This window comes from Mustela nigripes, chromosome 17, assembly GCF_022355385.1.
Source record: "Mustela nigripes isolate SB6536 chromosome 17, MUSNIG.SB6536, whole genome shotgun sequence".
NCBI lineage: Eukaryota > Metazoa > Chordata > Mammalia > Carnivora > Mustelidae > Mustela > Mustela nigripes.
The window spans coordinates 32,919,479-32,936,649 of NC_081573.1; the positions used below are offsets into that span (position 1 = coordinate 32,919,479).

General features: G+C 55.6%; 1 protein-coding gene across 4 annotated transcripts in view; it reads left to right on the plus strand.

Annotated features, from left to right (window-relative positions):
* The first annotated feature begins 6,355 nt into the window (after positions 1-6,355).
* SLC12A3 (solute carrier family 12 member 3) overlaps positions 6,356-17,171 on the plus strand; it is a 36,069-nt gene continuing 25,253 nt past the window's right edge. For 2 of the 4 annotated variants that reach the window (XM_059383439.1, XM_059383441.1), the window contains exons 1-9: positions 6,356-6,662; positions 7,109-7,255; positions 8,598-8,673; positions 9,386-9,481; positions 9,778-9,917; positions 10,266-10,376; positions 11,325-11,436; positions 11,635-11,765; positions 16,290-16,374. In XM_059383439.1, the coding sequence (XP_059239422.1) occupies positions 6,390-6,662; positions 7,109-7,255; positions 8,598-8,673; positions 9,386-9,481; positions 9,778-9,917; positions 10,266-10,376; positions 11,325-11,436; positions 11,635-11,765; positions 16,290-16,374 (1,171 nt within the window). In that variant the 5' untranslated portion in view covers positions 6,356-6,389. The remainder of the gene's footprint in view (positions 6,663-7,108; positions 7,256-8,597; positions 8,674-9,385; positions 9,482-9,777; positions 9,918-10,265; positions 10,377-11,324; positions 11,437-11,634; positions 11,766-16,289; positions 16,375-17,171) is intronic. The other 2 variants (XM_059383440.1, XM_059383442.1) reach the window with 1 other exon arrangement.

A 17,171-nucleotide genomic window follows, 5' to 3' on the forward strand; every position in this document is an offset into this window, starting at 1 on the left:
TAATGTCCTCTAAAATCCGTCTTTCATTCCCTCTCCTGATCATCACAAAGCCCACTGGCTGAGAGGAATTAACCATTTGATGATGAAACTAAGGCATACAGGGCTGAGGTCATAAGGTAGGTGGTGCAGAGCCAAGGCCAGGTGTCTTTGGCTCACATCCTCCCTACTACCTCCATGTGTCTAGGGCTGGGCCCAGCTTGGGGGGCAGGATGGAGGAGCTGAGCACTGAAAGGCAGCTCTTTGATTCTAGGGCCCTTGATCCTGGCTCTGGGAGCTCCTGGGCTCCTTGAAAAGACCCATGGAAGAGTATTCTGATTAGAAATACACTGTGGAATCCAGAATCCAGCAGAATAACTGTGATTCTCATATTGCTTTTAAGAAAAGCAAAAGGGGTTACAGTAAACTTAGGAAAGCTAAAGATGTATTTAAAAATGAAAGGTTAGTCTCTAGAGCTCAGGGGTTGGAACACTGGTCTTATGAGAGAAGCTGGGGGTAGGAGAGACAATGGGTTTGGCTTCTTGGTCTCCTGGAGAGCATGTTGGCAGAGCCATCAGGTTAGAAGGACATGTAGTTGTATCTGTTACTACAGGACTGAATTTTTGTTAGAATAACAAAAATTGTTTGTGGTGTTGTTTGTGTTGGTGTGACTGGACTGACCTTGGGCCAGCCCTGCATTGGTGATCTGCTCAGCTAAACCTGGACGGAGGGGTAAATTGTTGCTAGAGATTCCTCTTCTTTATGAGAAAGGGAAGAGGAGGAAAAATGAAATCTCACTCTTTCATTGACTATTGATCATAATCGAGCTTTTTGCCTTGCCTGCCAGGAAGCTCCAAGCTCACATATAACACCCTCCCTCCTTAAATGATTGCTTATTTCTTTTGACCTTTGTTCTGACTATGCTATTACATATATCCCACTCCATTGCCCCAACCAGAGGCAATCGTCCCTCCTCTGAATCCGGGATTCATGCCCTCATGCCTTTGGCTTTGCCTCTTCTGATGAACTATATGCCTCTTGAGGATGGTGATCATGCCTTGTCCTTCTGTGCATCCTCCAAACTAGTCAGACTGTGTCCAATACATTATTAGTTTCTACAATTACTTGTAGAACAAATGTTGACTCAACCAGTTTAAAAAAAAAAAAAAGGCATGTCTGACCATGAAGGAAAAGAACAAGGAGTCTCCTTTAACAATGGAAATATCTTATCAAATATCTCTTTTGCTTTAGCTGCCAGCAGCTTCATGGTACTTGAGTATCCAACTGCTAAGAACATTTGTCTGGTAGAAGAACCAGGCCTGCCAGAGGCACGCTTGGGCTTGGGAGAAATCTTTGTTTCTTGGGCCTGGCTGCTGGAGGGGTTGCGGTCTGGCCTCTGGCTTCCCAGGGCCTTCCCAGGGCCCAGCACCTCCATAGCTGTTCTGCCCCCTGCCCTGCCCTCACACGGGACAGGGTGTGTGTGTGCTCTCCCCTTCCCTGACCATCCAGTCTGTAAGCCCCCCGCGGGCAGGGACCCGGCCTCCCTCCCTTGTTCGCAGCTCCAACCCGGTTCTACACTGGCCACCTGCCGGGGAGGCTGTCCTGAGCCGCGGAGCCGCATCCAGAGCAGGAAGCCGGCGGACTGCTGGTGTGGTGCTGCAGCTGGTGTTGTGAATCAGGCCGACGAGCAGCGCATCCTCTTACCCGGCTATTTCACGACACCAGGGTTGCATCATACCCATCCTCTCCGGGCGAGCCTCGTGGGACCAGGCGGCCAAAGATGCGGGTGTCGGGCGACGTGTGGTGGGCTGGGGTGGGGGGAAGGTCTGTGTGTGAAAGATTGGTCCCTTTGGTTCCCTGGGTCTCCGTCAGCCTGCCCCTCAGGATCACCCGGGGAGCCTTCCAAAAACCCGGAGCCCAGCCCCTCACCCCTTCCTCTGCCCCAGGCCCCTAGGTTCTCCAGGGTGGAGGAGCAAGAGAGTCTGTTTTCTTTAGGGGCTCCCGTGAGATGCCCAAGCACAGTCAGGGGAGAGCCCAGGGCTCCTCGCTGGGCTGCTGCCATGGCCCCTCCATGCCCTCCCCGGCCCTGCTCTTTCCACCTTGCACGGCTCACACCACAACTGCTGCTCCCCAGCAGCTTTCCAGAAATAGATGGCGTCCAATACTCTGGGACAAAAGCCAGGCTCCTTCCCCTGGCCTTTACCAGGTTTCCCTGCTCAGGAATGATGCTGCCATTTCCCCCACATGGCCCCTTCTTCTGTCAAATGCCTGCCCTTCGTGAATCTATGTGCTGGTTCTGTCAGCTCTGCCTTCACAATATACTTCATCTCCCAACACCCCTCACTACCCCACCACCCACAGCTGCTTCCCTGGCCTGGCCACCACCATGGGGCACCTGCGGTGGCCCCTGACTAGCAGCCTTGCCTCCCTCCATCTATCCTCCATACAACAGCCAAAGTGATCTTTGACAATTAGAAATCTGACCATCCCATAGTAGAGTAAAAAACTTCTGACCCTAGTTTCCGAGGCCCTATGTTCCCCCTTTCATGTCTCACACCCCATCTCCTGGGTCCTTCTGCTCCACCACACCGACGACCTCTATGCTATCTTGAAGCTCCAACTGCACTCTGATCCCAGGGCCTTTGCATATGTTCTACCCTCCATCTGGAAGCCCCAAACTAATACCTATCATGTATGGGTGACTCCTTCTCATTGTTGGAGCTCAGCTCAAATTTCTCATTCTCAGAGAGGCCTAAATGTCCCTCCTAACTTTTTTTTTTTTTAAGCTTAGTTTTCTTAATAGCACTTATCACTAAATGTATTATAAGTATTGTTTACTGTCTGTCTCCCCACTAGAATGTGAGCTCCAGAAGGGCAGGGTCTTTGTCTTGTTCTCCGTGGTGCCTCCCTTACCTAGCACAGGCATGGTATGCAGTAGGCACTCAATAAATGTGTGTGAATGAAGAAACACCTTATATTTCCCCCCTTTCTTCCCTCCACCCCTGATCCCCATGGCATTGTGTGCGTCAGACCTGGACACGCCTTCCCTTGCACTGATCCCAGATACCAGAATCCCTTCCCTCTCCCGGGCAGTTGCCATGATCACCTAGTTGGCCTGTCTTCCAGGCAAGGCTATGAATTCCAGTGCTGATACACAGGAGGAGCCCAATACATGCTTAAGTGGCTCTGTGGCCTTGAAGACAGGAGCCCCTGAGGTCCAGAGGTTATAGCAGAAACCCCCTGTCCTGACCATTTCAGCCCTGTGTCTGGGGTTTTCACTTCTGCGGAGTTTCCTGACCACTGAGCCCTTAGTTCCTTTTCCTGCCTCTGTTCCCCCTTCCCCCTGAGAAGGGGGAGACTCAGGGACCCCTACTGCTCCAGCTGGGAGTGACACTGACGGGCTGAGTCATACCTCACACCGATGCAGCCATTGATTCCGTTCTGCTGCTGAGGCTCATCCCAGGCAGGTGACTTGTTCGAAGTCACACGGAGACTGAAGCCTGAGTGAGCTTGAGACTCAGTCCCAGGGTTTTCATCAGTTCGGGCTCCACCAGACTCTGAATCCTGGTTCCCGGCCCCGCAGGGCTCAGGGAGCCTTGTGGAAGCTGAAGTCTGAGCCATCACCATGGCCCCCACCTGGAAGGGTGTCTCTGATTGGATGACATGCCTCCCACATGCAAGAATCCCCTTCCCTGGGGTCTGGGCTTTGGGGCAAGGTATCCTGACGGTCTCTTCAGCTCGTTACATTGCTAAGCCCTTTAAAGGGTCCTGTTTATAAAACTCCCACCTCACCCCCAGAGAGAAGAGGAGGAGCAGAAAAGATTTTTTGAAGCAGCAAGATTCTCCCTCTGGGGCCAGAAGGGACCCTGGAGCTGACCCGGGTCTGCATTTCATGGAGAGAGGAAGTTACTTGTCCAAGGTCACCCCGCAAATCTGTGGCCCCTCTCTCTGTGACCCCAGTGCTGCTGGAAACCAGCCCTGGCCCCTTCTGGCCCCTTCCTTTCCTGAGATGCTAATCAGGAAATTTCCACAGTTGCTCCAGGGACAGGGTGTATAGGATTGGTGAAAGGGGGTGTTGGGCCACTGTGACTTTTGCCCATCAAGTGGCAGCTGAAAGGTGAGAGAATGATAAGATCAGCCCAGAGGCGCCGCGTGGGGGAATGAGTAACTTGCCGGCCTCTCTCTGACCGGATTGGAGTGAGGGCCACAGTGAAGGTAGAAAACTGACCTGGAGTCCTCACCTCTGAGCCTTCCGCCCCACTGCCAGCCAGTGGGGGCGTGAGGACACGCTTCTCCAGAAGCCTCTCTGAGGGGGGCTAGAGATCCTGCGAAGGGGGTAGGCAGGCCTGAGGGGTCATTAAGAGGAGCCCCAAGAAGAGTCTTTTTAAAAAAGGAGAACACATGAAGATACATGAACTTTACAAAAAGCTACACAGTGATCATAACCTTTTGGGTTTGTCATTAAGGGCCTGTCATCCCCAGCTCCCCTCTGTGTCTGGTTGAGCTGGGAGAAGGCCCGGGAGCCTCCCCTTGCAGCCCTGACTTGGGGTACCTCTGTCAGCTGAGGGTTTCTATCACAGCTTCTCTCTGTCCTCTTTGCTTCTGACTCCCCTTCAATATTCATTCAACAAACATTTGTTGGGTACCTCCCCTGTGCTGTTCCAGTTGCTTGGGATTTTCAGTGAACAAGATAGGCCCAGATCCCTGCGCCCATGGGCTTGCCTTCTAGCCAGCTGGACAAAATCTAGGTCCCCCTTCCCAGAAAAATGCACTTAGATATAAAAACTTGTCCACAATTGCGTGGGGCTCTTGGCCCCAGTTCAAGCACCGTCATCTTGGCGGGTAACTCCATAACACGGTTTGCTACTCCAACACAGTCCAAGCATCTCCACCTGCCTCCTTCTGCCTGACCTACAGTTGGGCACACCTGTCCTGGGCCCCTCTGGACTGGAGCATGAGGGGACAGGCAGGCCCCTCTGTAAGTTCTCAGTCAACTAAGGCTGACTTGGTGTTGGAGGTCATGGAGTCCAGAGAACTCTAGGCATCTCGGAGAGCCCAAGTCTGAGAGGCAGGGCAGAGAGGGAGAGAAAGTGTGTCCCTCCATGTCCCTCCTGAGGATGGCTGGCACATGAGCATAAGCCAAGCTCAGTAGCCTGGAGCTGGCCGTGGCCTCCATCCATCCCCAGCCTCCGGAGAAGTGACTCATCCTTCAAGACAGGCTTCTGTCCCATCCCTGCCGTCCCCACCCTGCTCCTCCTCCAGGGGTGTCTCTCCCATTGCTGCCCTCACTCCACAGCTAGGCTGGGCTGCTTCCATGTCCTGTCCCCCATGCTCCCAGCAGCACCATCAGCGCACGCTCGCCTTCCCCCAGGTGGTACAGCAGACGCCCACCCCAGTAACTCAACTCTGCTGTCGACTTTCAGGTTTCAACTTGGATTTCAACCCCCACTGCTGTAATAGCTCAGGTGCCTCTGGTGACCAGAAGGCTCCCCCACCAGCCCCGCACCCCCATGCATTCAAGGGGTGGCTCAGCGAGGCCTCAGAGCCTCAGGGGTGGCCAAACAGACAGGGGCCTCTGTCTGGGCTGGCCTGGGGGAGCACTGTCTCCTTGGGCTCTGTAACCAGTATCCTGGAGGCAGACCCAAGTGTGTGGGCTGGGGACCCAGTCATCCTTTGGGGCACTGACCAGTGACAAGCCCCAGGGACTCATCAGTCCTCTGGCGGTGGGGGGGTGACCGATCACAGTTGGCACATGCTCAACTCTGGTTTGGGGGTGCTTGCAGGTGATGGTTTCTACACTCTGAGATGCCTTTGGAAGGACAGGCACCACTGAGAGTCAGAGATCTAAGAGAGATGAACCTGTTATATACATGTATCTTCTTCCTGTGCATTTTTTTGAAAGTCCTACTATTCATCTAGTCACAAATACTAAGTACCTAAAGAATTCAACTAAATACCAGATACCAAAATGAGAGGTTTTGGAAACTGCCAAGGGTGGGACCTCAGGTCATTAGACTGTCCCCAGGGTCCCTCATAGGACTTCTAAGTGTCCCCTCTGGCGAGCACTCCTTCATCGGGTCCTGCAGATGTCTTCTGCTCTCAGACTTGGAAGACCCCCCACCCCACACAAGGACCCAAAGCTGGGCATGTTTCCCGGTTTCCCGCTCTGTGTCTGGCGCTGGTCCAGCCCAGCCCTCGTGGCCCCAGGCAGGGCTGCTATCTCAGCGATCAAATGGTGGGTGGGACAGCAGGGGGCACGTGCTCTGCCTGCCGCTCTGTCCAGGGACCCCGCTTGCCAGCCGTGGTTGGTTTGGACCAAACTCCCTCCTCCTCCCTGCTGTGGGCCCAGCCTATAAAGCCACCCAGCATGTCCCCGCCGACCCTGGCCCCCGCCCCTGCCGCCCAGAGCCGCAATGGCAGAGCTGCCGGCGTCCGAGATGCCGGGGGACCCCGCGCTATGCAGTGGGCGCTTCACCATCAGCACACTGCTGGGGGGTGAGGAGCCCCCGCCGCCCACCACCTACGACAGCAGCCACCTGACCCACGGCAGCACGTTCTACATGCGCACCTTTGGCTACAACACTATCGATGTAGTCCCGGCCTACGAGCACTACGCCAACAGTGCCCTGCCCGGGGAGCCCCGAAAGGTCCGGCCCACGCTGGCCGATCTGCACTCCTTTCTCAAGGTAAGCACCAGCTCAAGGACTGGCCACTTTCCTGCCATGTGACCTTGACCCACGTACCTCACTTCTCTGAATCTTGGCTCCATCACCCGGGCCATGGGGGCACCTGGGTGTCTTCTTTGTGGGTTGGGACGCCTGCATGAAATGCGGGCGCGGAAGCTATAAAGCTCCGGACACATGTAGTAATGTTTTTTATGCAGTCGTTGACCACCCGATCAAAGAATCTTGGCCTCCCAGAGAGATAATGAGCTTCCCGACAGTGGAAGGGCACAAACGGAGGTTGTGCACACCCGAAAGGGGGCGCAAGGAGGTGGGAATGCGGCAGGTCTGCCGCGCAGGGGAGGCTCACCGCATTTGCTGCGGGGGAGGCTGGACTCTGGAGGGTGGAAGACAGGGAGCAGAATGGTCATGGCCCCTGCCCGCCTGACCTGTGGCCTCTGGGCTCCCAGCAGGAAGGCAGCCACCTGCATGCCCTGGCCTTTGACAGCCGGCCCAGCCATGAGATGACCGACGGACTGGTGGAAGACGAGGGAGGCACCAGCAGCGAGAAGAACCCTGGGGAGCCTGTGCGCTTTGGCTGGGTCAAGGGGGTGATGGTGAGTCGAGTGTGGATGGGATGCCCCATAATGGAAGTGGGGAGAGAGAGCTCCATCCAGGCGCAGCTCCGACTCTCAGGTCTTGGTGGCCAGGGTAGACCCAAGGCCAGCCTGGGTCTGTCTCCCCATGGGCAGAGCGACTTCCAATTTTCCCTGGTTTTGTGCTTCTCAACCCCCATTTGCTCCCCAGATAGATACCTTGCCCTGGGAAAGATCTCTGGTTACTCACTTGTCCTGTGGCATTGGACAAGTTATTTAACTTGTCTGTGCCTCAGTTTCTTCACCTGTGAAATGATGAGCATTATGAGTTAATAGACCTGAACGGCTTGGTTCAGGGCCCGCTTTGGGATTATTAGAAGAAACTGTTTTCATCCACAGCCACCAGGGGGCAGCACTAAACACACAAATTCACAAGCCTGTTCTTGTCATTCTCAGTGATGGGAAACGGGAGGTTTCCTGTAGTGTACAGCACCAGTGAGTCTTCAAATAGCAAAAATCTAATGAACTTGGCTTTGGAAGGCTTTATGCGACTTTTCAGAGGGTATCAGATGAGAATCAGAAGGTTTTGGTCCTGCTCTGAGAGGACAGTGCGTGGATTGTGCGGTAGAGGGAGGCCTGGGTTCTGACCTTACTCTGCCAAATGCCTGCTGGCTGTAGCTCCATCTGGGGAGTAGGCGTCTTCCTCCCGGGCTGTGGGGTCAGAGCCTGGCGGGGCCCCGTTCAGTATCTCCGAGCATAGAGAGGGCCTTAGAAGTCTCCCTGCCTTGGAAATGCCACATGCTCCTGCCCACCCCAAGAACTTGGCTGGGGCCAAACACCACATCAACACCCCCACCTCCCTGGAATTCAGTCTCAGCTCTAACCTCTGGCTTTGCTTTAAATTTGGAAGCTGAAGTCACAGCAACCCAAGTGCTGTTTCTGCTTGTATGTGGGGCACTGTTTTAGCCGGTATTTGCTGAGCTCCTCCCAGAACCCAGGTCCTAGGGTGACAGCTCGCCACAGGGGCCATGGCTGGGGCTGGCAGACACAGGACCCTGGGCGTGGAGACGGTTGAGGTGTGATGATGCTTGCAGCCCGTTCTCAGACCCCAGTGGGAGGGCAAAAAAGTGGGTGGGAGGGGCAGGTGAATCTCTGGGTACCCCTCCTCTCCCTGCTCCACAGAACTAAGGGGCCATGGAAGTAGGAGCACAGTGAAGTGAGTAGAGCCAAGAAAGGACCCAGGTGTCCCCTAGGCCAACGTGCCCAACCCCATGCCATGACTGGGGACAGGGACTTATATTGTATGTTTGGTTGTGGGGTATTGGCCCATCCAGGTGGCCTCCAACTCTTCTCTCTTTCCCAGATCCGTTGCATGCTCAATATCTGGGGTGTGATCCTCTACCTGCGGCTCCCCTGGATTACAGCCCAGGCGGGCATTGGTGAGTGCCACCTCTCGGGGGAGGGGAGGAAGGGGAGGCTGTACCCGAGACCTGATCCTCCTGAGCCTCAGTCCTGAACTTTGGGCTGCCGAGACCCCAGGCTTCTGTGGCGACAGATGTCAGGGAAGTGTGGCAGAGCAATCTAGACATGGAATCATCAGACCTGAGGCCTCTCCCTGACTCTCTTTGCCATCATTAGGTCACTTAACCTCCCTATTGCCCAGCATCCAGGTTAGGAAACTGGGCTCTGGGCAGACACCAACATTAGAGGGTAGCTCTGATGCTGTGTGACCCTGGACAAGTTTCTTAGCCTCTCTGAGCCTCAGTTTCCTCATCAGTCAAATGGCACTGATGATTGTCCCTACCTGACAGACCTATTGTGGGGTTTCTATGATGTCTTTAACAGCACAGGATTTGGCACCCAAAGGTGTTCATCGAGTGGTGATTATTTTTTATTACTGAAGGAGGGAGTCTTCCCTTCCATACCTAATGATCCTTTTTATAGTGACTCCACCGCTCCCTGGCTGTTCAGAATATACCAGGAGGGACACAGAGACCCATTTCTCAGATGAGAAAACCAAGGTTCGGGGAAAGGAGGTGACTTAGGTTGCATGGTGAACCATTCAGCTGACTCAGCTTCCTCGCATGGCCCTTCACCTGGGAAGTGCCCCGGCTGAGTTTCTATGGTGATCACCTCCCTCTCATCCCACAGTCCTGACCTGGATCATCATCCTGCTGTCGGTCACTGTGACCTCCATCACTGGCCTTTCCATCTCAGCCATCTCTACCAACGGCAAGGTCAAGTCAGGTGGGCCCCACCCCACCCCCAAGGCCCTCCCCTTTCCTGTCGCCCAGTCTTTAACCGGGGAATGGGTCTCTGAGCCACTCCCCCACCCCATCCCCACCAAAACGGGGATGCCCCAGGCCACTCCCTCTGATTCCAGGTGAAGAATTTGGGCCCCCACGGACGGCCTCAGTTATTCCCTGTGCTGTGAGCCATGGGGGTCCCATGGTTACCCTTTCCCAGCCCCAGCTTCTGCCTGTCCCAAGCCCACCCCAGCCAGCTGTCTCCTGGTTTCATGGCCCCCGCTCTGTCCCCAATAGGTGGCACCTACTTTCTCATCTCCCGGAGCCTTGGCCCAGAGCTAGGGGGCTCCATTGGCCTCATTTTTGCTTTTGCCAATGCCGTGGGTGTGGCAATGCACACTGTGGGCTTCGCAGAGACCGTGCGGGACCTGCTCCAGGTGAAGCCAGAGGGAGCCCGGGCAGCCTAACTCGCTCTCCCCCACCCCGTCTGGGTCAGTTTTATCTGTCAGAGACCACAGCCTGGTCTGACCACTGTGGGTGTCCGTAATGATCTCTTCAAATAATAGCCATTCCCAGACATTCCCCCTTAGGGGTATGTGTTGCCTTTAGGGCTGACTTGTCTAGGCTGATGCAGCCCTGCGGGACGGGTGCCTGTTGGCAGGGAAGGGGTTTGTGTTTCTGTTTTGCTATGAGGGGTCCCCCATACTTGAGGTGAATCAAGGTGGAGGAGTCTGGGGGGGTTCTTGAGAGGGCAGCGTGCAGCCTGGCCTGTGTCTCATGCCCAGGAGTATGGCACGCCCATCGTGGACCCCATCAATGACATCCGCATCATCGGTGTGGTCACCGTCACTGTGCTGCTGGCCATCTCCCTGGCTGGCATGGAGTGGGAGTCCAAGGTGAGGAGGGGAGGTTGGGAGCGGTCCATTGGAGAAGCAGGAGTTGTGAGGCCTGGGTCCTGGGCCTGGTTCTGCCTCTTCTTGGTGTATTAGCTTGGCTTCTGGCTCTGTGGTTGTGACAGACAGACCCTAAAGCACGGGGCCTTGAACGAGAGTCATGTGTTTGTCTCTCCTGTAACGTGCAGGTGTGTGTGTCTTGCAGGGCTCAGGCACCCAGACCGTTTCTGTCCTGTGGCCTCTCTGTCCCTGTGAGTGGCTTCCATGCACCTGCTCCACGGCAGCCATGGTCCAGTCAGCAGGGAGGGAACGGGGCCTTTTTCTTTTCCTTTCCGGGCCCTGCCCAGAAGCTGTGCATATCACTCTGTGTACATCCCATCAGCCAGAACTCAGTCTCATGGCCACAGCTAAGCTCAGCAGGGCAGGGAGGAGTGTCCTCATGTGAACCCGTACCCAACCAAAATTCAGAGGCTTGGCACTGTGGAAGGAGGGCAGAAGAACTATGGGCCTTTGGTGGTCAGACTTGGCAGATCTGGCCTCTGACCCCTGCCCCTGCCTCACCTCTCTCCCCCTTCCTCTGGCCTCCAGCTCCACTGGCCTCCATCCTGGCTGAATGTCCCCAGCTTGTGCCCCGATAGTTCTGCATCTCACTCCTCAGCCTCCTTTAGAACCCTTGAAGACACCTTCATAGGCTCTGCTCATGTAGTCCCCCACACAGTTCCCATCACACCCTCATTCGTCCTCTAGAGTCATGTTCCATATTTATCAGCAAGACAAGAGCCTTGCTATACCGCCAACTCCCAGAACGGGTCATGCAACATGAATGAATGAATGAATGAATGAATGAAAGCAAGCAAGAGGGAGGGAGGGAGCCTGGGCAGGTTCTGTCCTGCTGGGGCTCCCTAAGCAGGTGGGGCCAGGTCATCTGACTTCTAGGGTCCTTTATTCTAGGCCCAGGTTCTCTTCTTCCTCGTCATCATGGTCTCCTTTGCCAACTACTTGGTGGGGACGCTGATTCCCCCGTCTGAGGACAAGGCTTCCAAAGGCTTCTTCAGCTACCGGGGTATGTGCAGGTTGGGGCCCCTACCCATGGCTCCGGGGACAGGTACACTCTGCCCACCAATCTGCCCCATTCCATGGGCACAGGGAGGATGGGACCCCCAATTCTCAGGACCAGAAGCTGCCAGAGAAGGGGAGCCTCCAGCCTTCCTGGCTGGGCCCAGCCTTCTGGGTGGCTCTGATTCAGACTTTGGTCTTCCAGCGGACATTTTTGTCCAGAATTTGGTGCCCGACTGGCGGGGTGCGGATGGTAGCTTCTTCGGGATGTTCTCCATCTTCTTCCCATCAGCCACGGGCATCCTGGCAGGAGCCAACATCTCCGGGGACCTCAAGGTGAGCAGAACGCCTGCCCTCCTGCCTCCTGGCTCTGTCGTACCAGGATCTCCCCTGTCCATTGAGGTTGGGCACTGAGACGGCAGGGTCCAAACCAACTCTGTTCACCCCACTCAATTCTGAGGTTGTTGATTGACACAACTCTGCTCTAGGCCTGGAGGACCACCCTGAAAAGGGCGGGTCTTCTCCCTAGTTCCTGGGACTAGCTTAAGGGGGAAGACTGAGCCAGCTTGACCTTCCAAAGCTGGTTCGTGCATGTCTTTGCTGGGCTGGCATCCTCTCAGGGCTCTCCGCTGTCTTGGTGCAGGCCACGTCTGCTCAAAGTTCGAGGCTCTGGCCCACCATTGCTGTGTCCCCTGCCCCAGCCCTGAAGATCAGCTGCTTTCCCTGTGTTGCCCGGCCTGCCTCTGTGTCTTGGTCTCCGCTCTCTCCCTGGGATGTCTGACCTTTGTTTCTTTACCTTGAGAAGTTCTGTTCCTCTTTCAGACAACACCTGTACCCTTAAACCTCTCCCAGCCCTCTGTCAGAGTGCGGCTCCCCTAGCCTGATGACGCCAGACCATTTATGTGTCTCTTCCCCCTTCCAGTTCTCTTTATCTGGGGAACTGAGGCCTGCCTCTATGTCCCCATTCCCGGCTAAGTGTCAGACACATGGTAGGTGCTCAGTACATGTTTGTTGAGTGAATAGTGGTGAAACGTATTGACTGGGAGCTTCAGCGCGGGAATATAAGGTGCTAGAAGGTGGGGAAGAAGGAGAGACGAATGTTGACAGGGGCTCCAGCAAAACTGGGTGGAGATGGGGCTGGGCCGGGGCTTTGAAAGCTGAGAAGCCTAGTGGTATCTTTGCCAGGGCAGGATCAAGGAGACAGATGGGGTGCCAGTGGGGTGAATGGTGAGAACCTGGGTCGGTGCTGGGAACCCTTCCCCCCAGCCTCCAGTCCCACCTAAAAGGTGCTCTTTCATGCGTTTTCTTAAATGAATGAAGAATGGTGCCTTGGACTGTCTCCACCTCGCCTGGCTCTAACTGGGGGTGCTCAGGTGGTGCACAGCATGGCCAGGAAATCGGAGAGTGACTGTGTTTACTTGGCTCCTCTCCCTTCTCTGGGGAGCGAATAGCAGGGGCCTGGGCTACCTGCCTGCCCGGAGGTCCCTGCAGAGGTCAGTCTTGTGCTCAGATACTCCAGGTCCCCTGCCAGCGCTCTGGCAGATCCCCGTAGCCTAGCCATTTATCCACATGCTTTGTCCAGCCTCTCCAGTTACCAACCGGCACGGTATGCAGGCGTTAGGGCTAGGCAGCCGTCCAGGAACTAGGGAGTGGGGAGGAGGGGAGCACCTTGCTCTGTCCTGAGTGCCCTCAAGCCCTCCAGGGGCCATTTCCTCCTGGATCCAGCCCTCAGCCCGTTCTGTGAGACTGAGCGTCCTCAGTACAGGAGCAGCTCTCATTCGTGGAGACTTTAGGCAAGTCCCTTTAAACCTCTCTGGGCTTAGCTTTCCCAAATGTAAGAGGGGACCTGGAGCACCCCTCCCGCTTCCCAGAGCAGGGACTAAGGATTCCACCTGCTGATTTATGTGACGTGCTTCCAACAGTGTCCAGCACAGAGGAAGTACGGAGAAGCGCTGGTTGTCCAGGTCATGGCCATTTTCCCCATGTGGCTGCTGGGGGCCTCATTCTTTACAAACATGATCCTTGGCGAGGGGCAGCTGTGAGGGCTCCTCACCTGCACGTTGGAGAGGAGCAGACCAAGCTCAGAGGGGGCTGAGCCTTGCCCAGGGCCACACTCCCACAAGTGGCAGAGGGGCTGGAGTAAAGGGGCCTCAACTTCATCATGAACTTCCCGTCCATGAGTAGTTTTTTTTTTTTTTTTCGAGATTTCATTTATTTATTTGACAGACAGAGATCACAAGTAGGCAGAGACACAGGCAGAGAGGAGGCAGAGAGGAGGAAGCAGGCCCCCCGCCGAGCAGAGAGCCCGATGCGGGGCTTGATCCCAGGACCCTGAGATCATGACCTGAGCCGAAGGCAGAGGATTAACCCACTGAGCCACCCAGGCGCCCCTCCATGAATAGTTTTTGAGCACCTGCTTTGTGCCCATGTCTTGTGGGTGCAGCAATAAACAAAACACAAAGACACCAATTCCAGTCCTCACGCAGCTGACATTCTGGTGAGAAAAAGACAACCAGCCCCTCAGTTAGTGACGTTCCCCAACCCTTTAGCACTCGCGGAGCAATCTCATGACCATCGCCCCGTGCGATGGCCCAGGAAAGCTTTACTAGCTTAATTTTCTGCCAGGGAGACTGAGGCTCAGATTCAGGGGACTTCCTAGTGACTGCTGTCGGGTCTGTGTCCCACCTGCTATCATCCCAGGGCACATCCCAGGGCACAACACAGTCCCCGCTCCTACCTGCTCACATTTATGAGTCCTTCCTGTGGGCTGCGTTGACTCTCATCTCACAGAGTGGGGTTGGGGGGCATCACTGAGGCTCAGAGAGGTTAAGGAGCTTGTCCCAGCTCACACAGCCAGGAGGAGAGGCTGGGATGTGGACCCACATGTGTCTGACTTGTGGCCAGGCTCAGAGATTTGGGGCCGAAATGTAGGAGCCGTATGGAGGTCTAGTGTAGCCATCTCCCGGGACCATTTTAACAAATGACCACAAATGCTGTGGCTTAAAACAACAGACATTTATTCTTGCTTGGATCTGGAAGCCAAAGTCCAGAATAAAGGTGTCAAGGGCCATGCTCCCTGGAAAGGCTCTCTGGGAGACTCCTCCTCTCCTCTCCCAGCTTCTGGCGGCTCCAACAGTCCTTCCCATTCCTTGCCTTGGATCTGTGTGTCTCTTTAGTCTCAACCACTGTCTTCCCACAGCCTCCTTCCCTCTGTGTGTCCTTGCCTGTTCTTACAGGAACACCTGTTGCTGCATTTAAGGCCCACCTGACCGAGTAGGACCTCAGCTTAACTAATTACATTTTGCAAAAGACCCTATTTCCAAATAAGATCATATTCTGAGGTTCTGGGTGAACATGAATTTCGGGGGACACCATCCAACCACCTAGAGTTGGGATGGGAAGCTGAGCCAGCCAGCTGGCCTAGAGACCAGGGACTCTGTGTGCTTGACCTGGTTGAGCCATCCTGGTGCCCCCAGCAGGGCTGACAGGGCCCCCACAGCTGAGACCTCAGCGGACCTGGAAACTCCAGAGCCCTTGGCCCCCCTCCAGCTCTGCCCTACCCGTCCCTCCTTCCCAGCCCCCGGCCCTCAGAGCCACCCCAGTTGTCCCCTCCACGAGGAGGCCTTTTGTGGTTCCTGCCATGTTGCTCTCCACCCCCACCCCTTGGTCTCCAGTACACTTCAGTCTGCTCCGTGACAAGGGCCTTCTGCCCCATGTCGGCAGGATTCTGCCCGTACCTCCCTCCCTGGGGCCTCCAGAGTGGGGCCAGCCCTTGGTCATTCACTGTCCGATCATCAGCTCCAACTTGGGCTTCCAAGTGTCTGAGGCAGAGACCTGGGTTGTTGCCAGCCTTGATTGGACCCACCTATAACACTGAACAACGTCACGGTCCCTCCAAGCTCTGTCACTTGTGGTTCTACCAGCCGGCTGTGCAGAATGGCCCAGGAAAAGCTGGGGAGGTGCACAAGTTTGCTTCCCAGTGTCCATGTGGCCTGCCCCGGGGGTTGGGGTATATGCCTGGGGGAGAACCTGCTGGAAAAATCCCGGCCTGTGTTACTCCACCCAGGACCAGCCCCAGGGGCCTGAGGCTGTCGACCTTGGTGTGGTGGGAGCGAGCCACCCCTGGCTCAGGCAGCTGGGGCCTCTGCACAGCTTCCTGGCCTCAGTTTCCCCACCAGCGGGGGTGAGGATACTCTGGCCACTTTAGAGGAAGTAATGCATGAGGAAGGGTCTGGACAAGTGGAACACGTGATGTGTGCATGTGAAGATTCGCTGTTTCTGCTAGGAAAATGCCAGAGGAGAGCCCTTCCTCGGTGGGGAGGGAGTTTGGGGCTTGTCTGTGGATTAACTGCTGCGGGAACTCACAGACCAGTTGGCGCAGGATAGTGACGAACCCGAAGCCCCGGGCCCTGGTCTGGGAGCTAGATGTGGATTAAGTCACTTAGCCGGCATCCCTGTGAGGCTGGAGGGGCTGAGGCATAAAAGAGCATGTCCACCACCCAGCTGGTCACCTGGAAGCTGGCTCCAGATCCCCCCACCCCCCACTTCAACACCCCCAGAGCCCGTGTTGGCCGGTGTTCTGGGGAAGCAGACATGGAGCAGGTTAGAGCTTCTCTCCATGCCTCCGGCTCCCAGCGCCCAGGTGTGCTCTCAGCCCCATGATCTTACTTGGGTCCCATCCTGCCCTGCGGTTGGCAATAGCAAGGGTCCTTCTTCCTGCGGCCCTGGGAAAGGGGGCTCTGAGAGGGGGCCGGGTTAGGGGTCATTGGCCCTCCCCCAGCCTCAGACAAGGGCAGAGCCTGGCAGGAGGCCCAGTGGCTGCCTGATGCCTTCCCTCCCTCCCTGCTCCTCCTCCCCCAGGACCCTGCTGTAGCCATCCCCAAGGGAACGCTCATGGCCATTTTCTGGACCACTGTCTCCTACCTGGCCATCTCGGCCACCATCGGTGAGTAGCTGTCTGGGACAGCTAGAAGGATTTCAGGGTGCTTGGCTGTCCAGCAGGGAGAGCTAGGCCAGGAGGACTTGGCCGCCTCAGGGAGTGGAACCTCAAACTTTATTTGGGGGGTTAGTGGTGGTGACCAGAACATCTTCAAGGGAGGTGGTAGTTTGTGGTGAGGGTTGGGTCAGACGAGGCTCTTCTGGTCCCTTCACACCTGAACTTACAGATGCAAGGGTGGGTAAATGCTCAAGGGCAAATTACACTCTGACCCAATGACTAATAATAATAATAATGATGATGGTGGTGGTGGTGGTTGAAGATGATACCAGTCACTGACTCAGCCATAAGCCCAGTCCTTTACGTGCCCATCACATTTAATCCGGGCACTGCCGTGCCCACCATTTCACAGAGGAGAAAACCAGGGCTCAGAGATGTTCAGTGACCTGCCCAAGCTCACACAGCCACCAAGTGGTAGAGGCAAGCTTTGAACCTAGGCCTGGGCCATTGACACTTGCCTCTCGCTGAGGTCCTCACGATCTCCCATTAACCACCTTGTGAAGTAGGCTGTTCACAGATGGCCAAGGGACATGGCCCAGGGCGCAGCCAGTCTGGCCTCTTTTTTTTTTTTTTTTTTTTAAGATTTTATTTATTTATTTGACAGACAGAGATCACAAGTAGGCAGAGAGGCAGGCAGAGAGAGGAAAGAGGAAGCAGGCTCCCTGCTGAGCAGAGAGCCCGATGTGGGGCTCGATCCCAGCACCCTGGGATCATGACCTGAGCCGAAGGCAGAGGCTTAACCCACT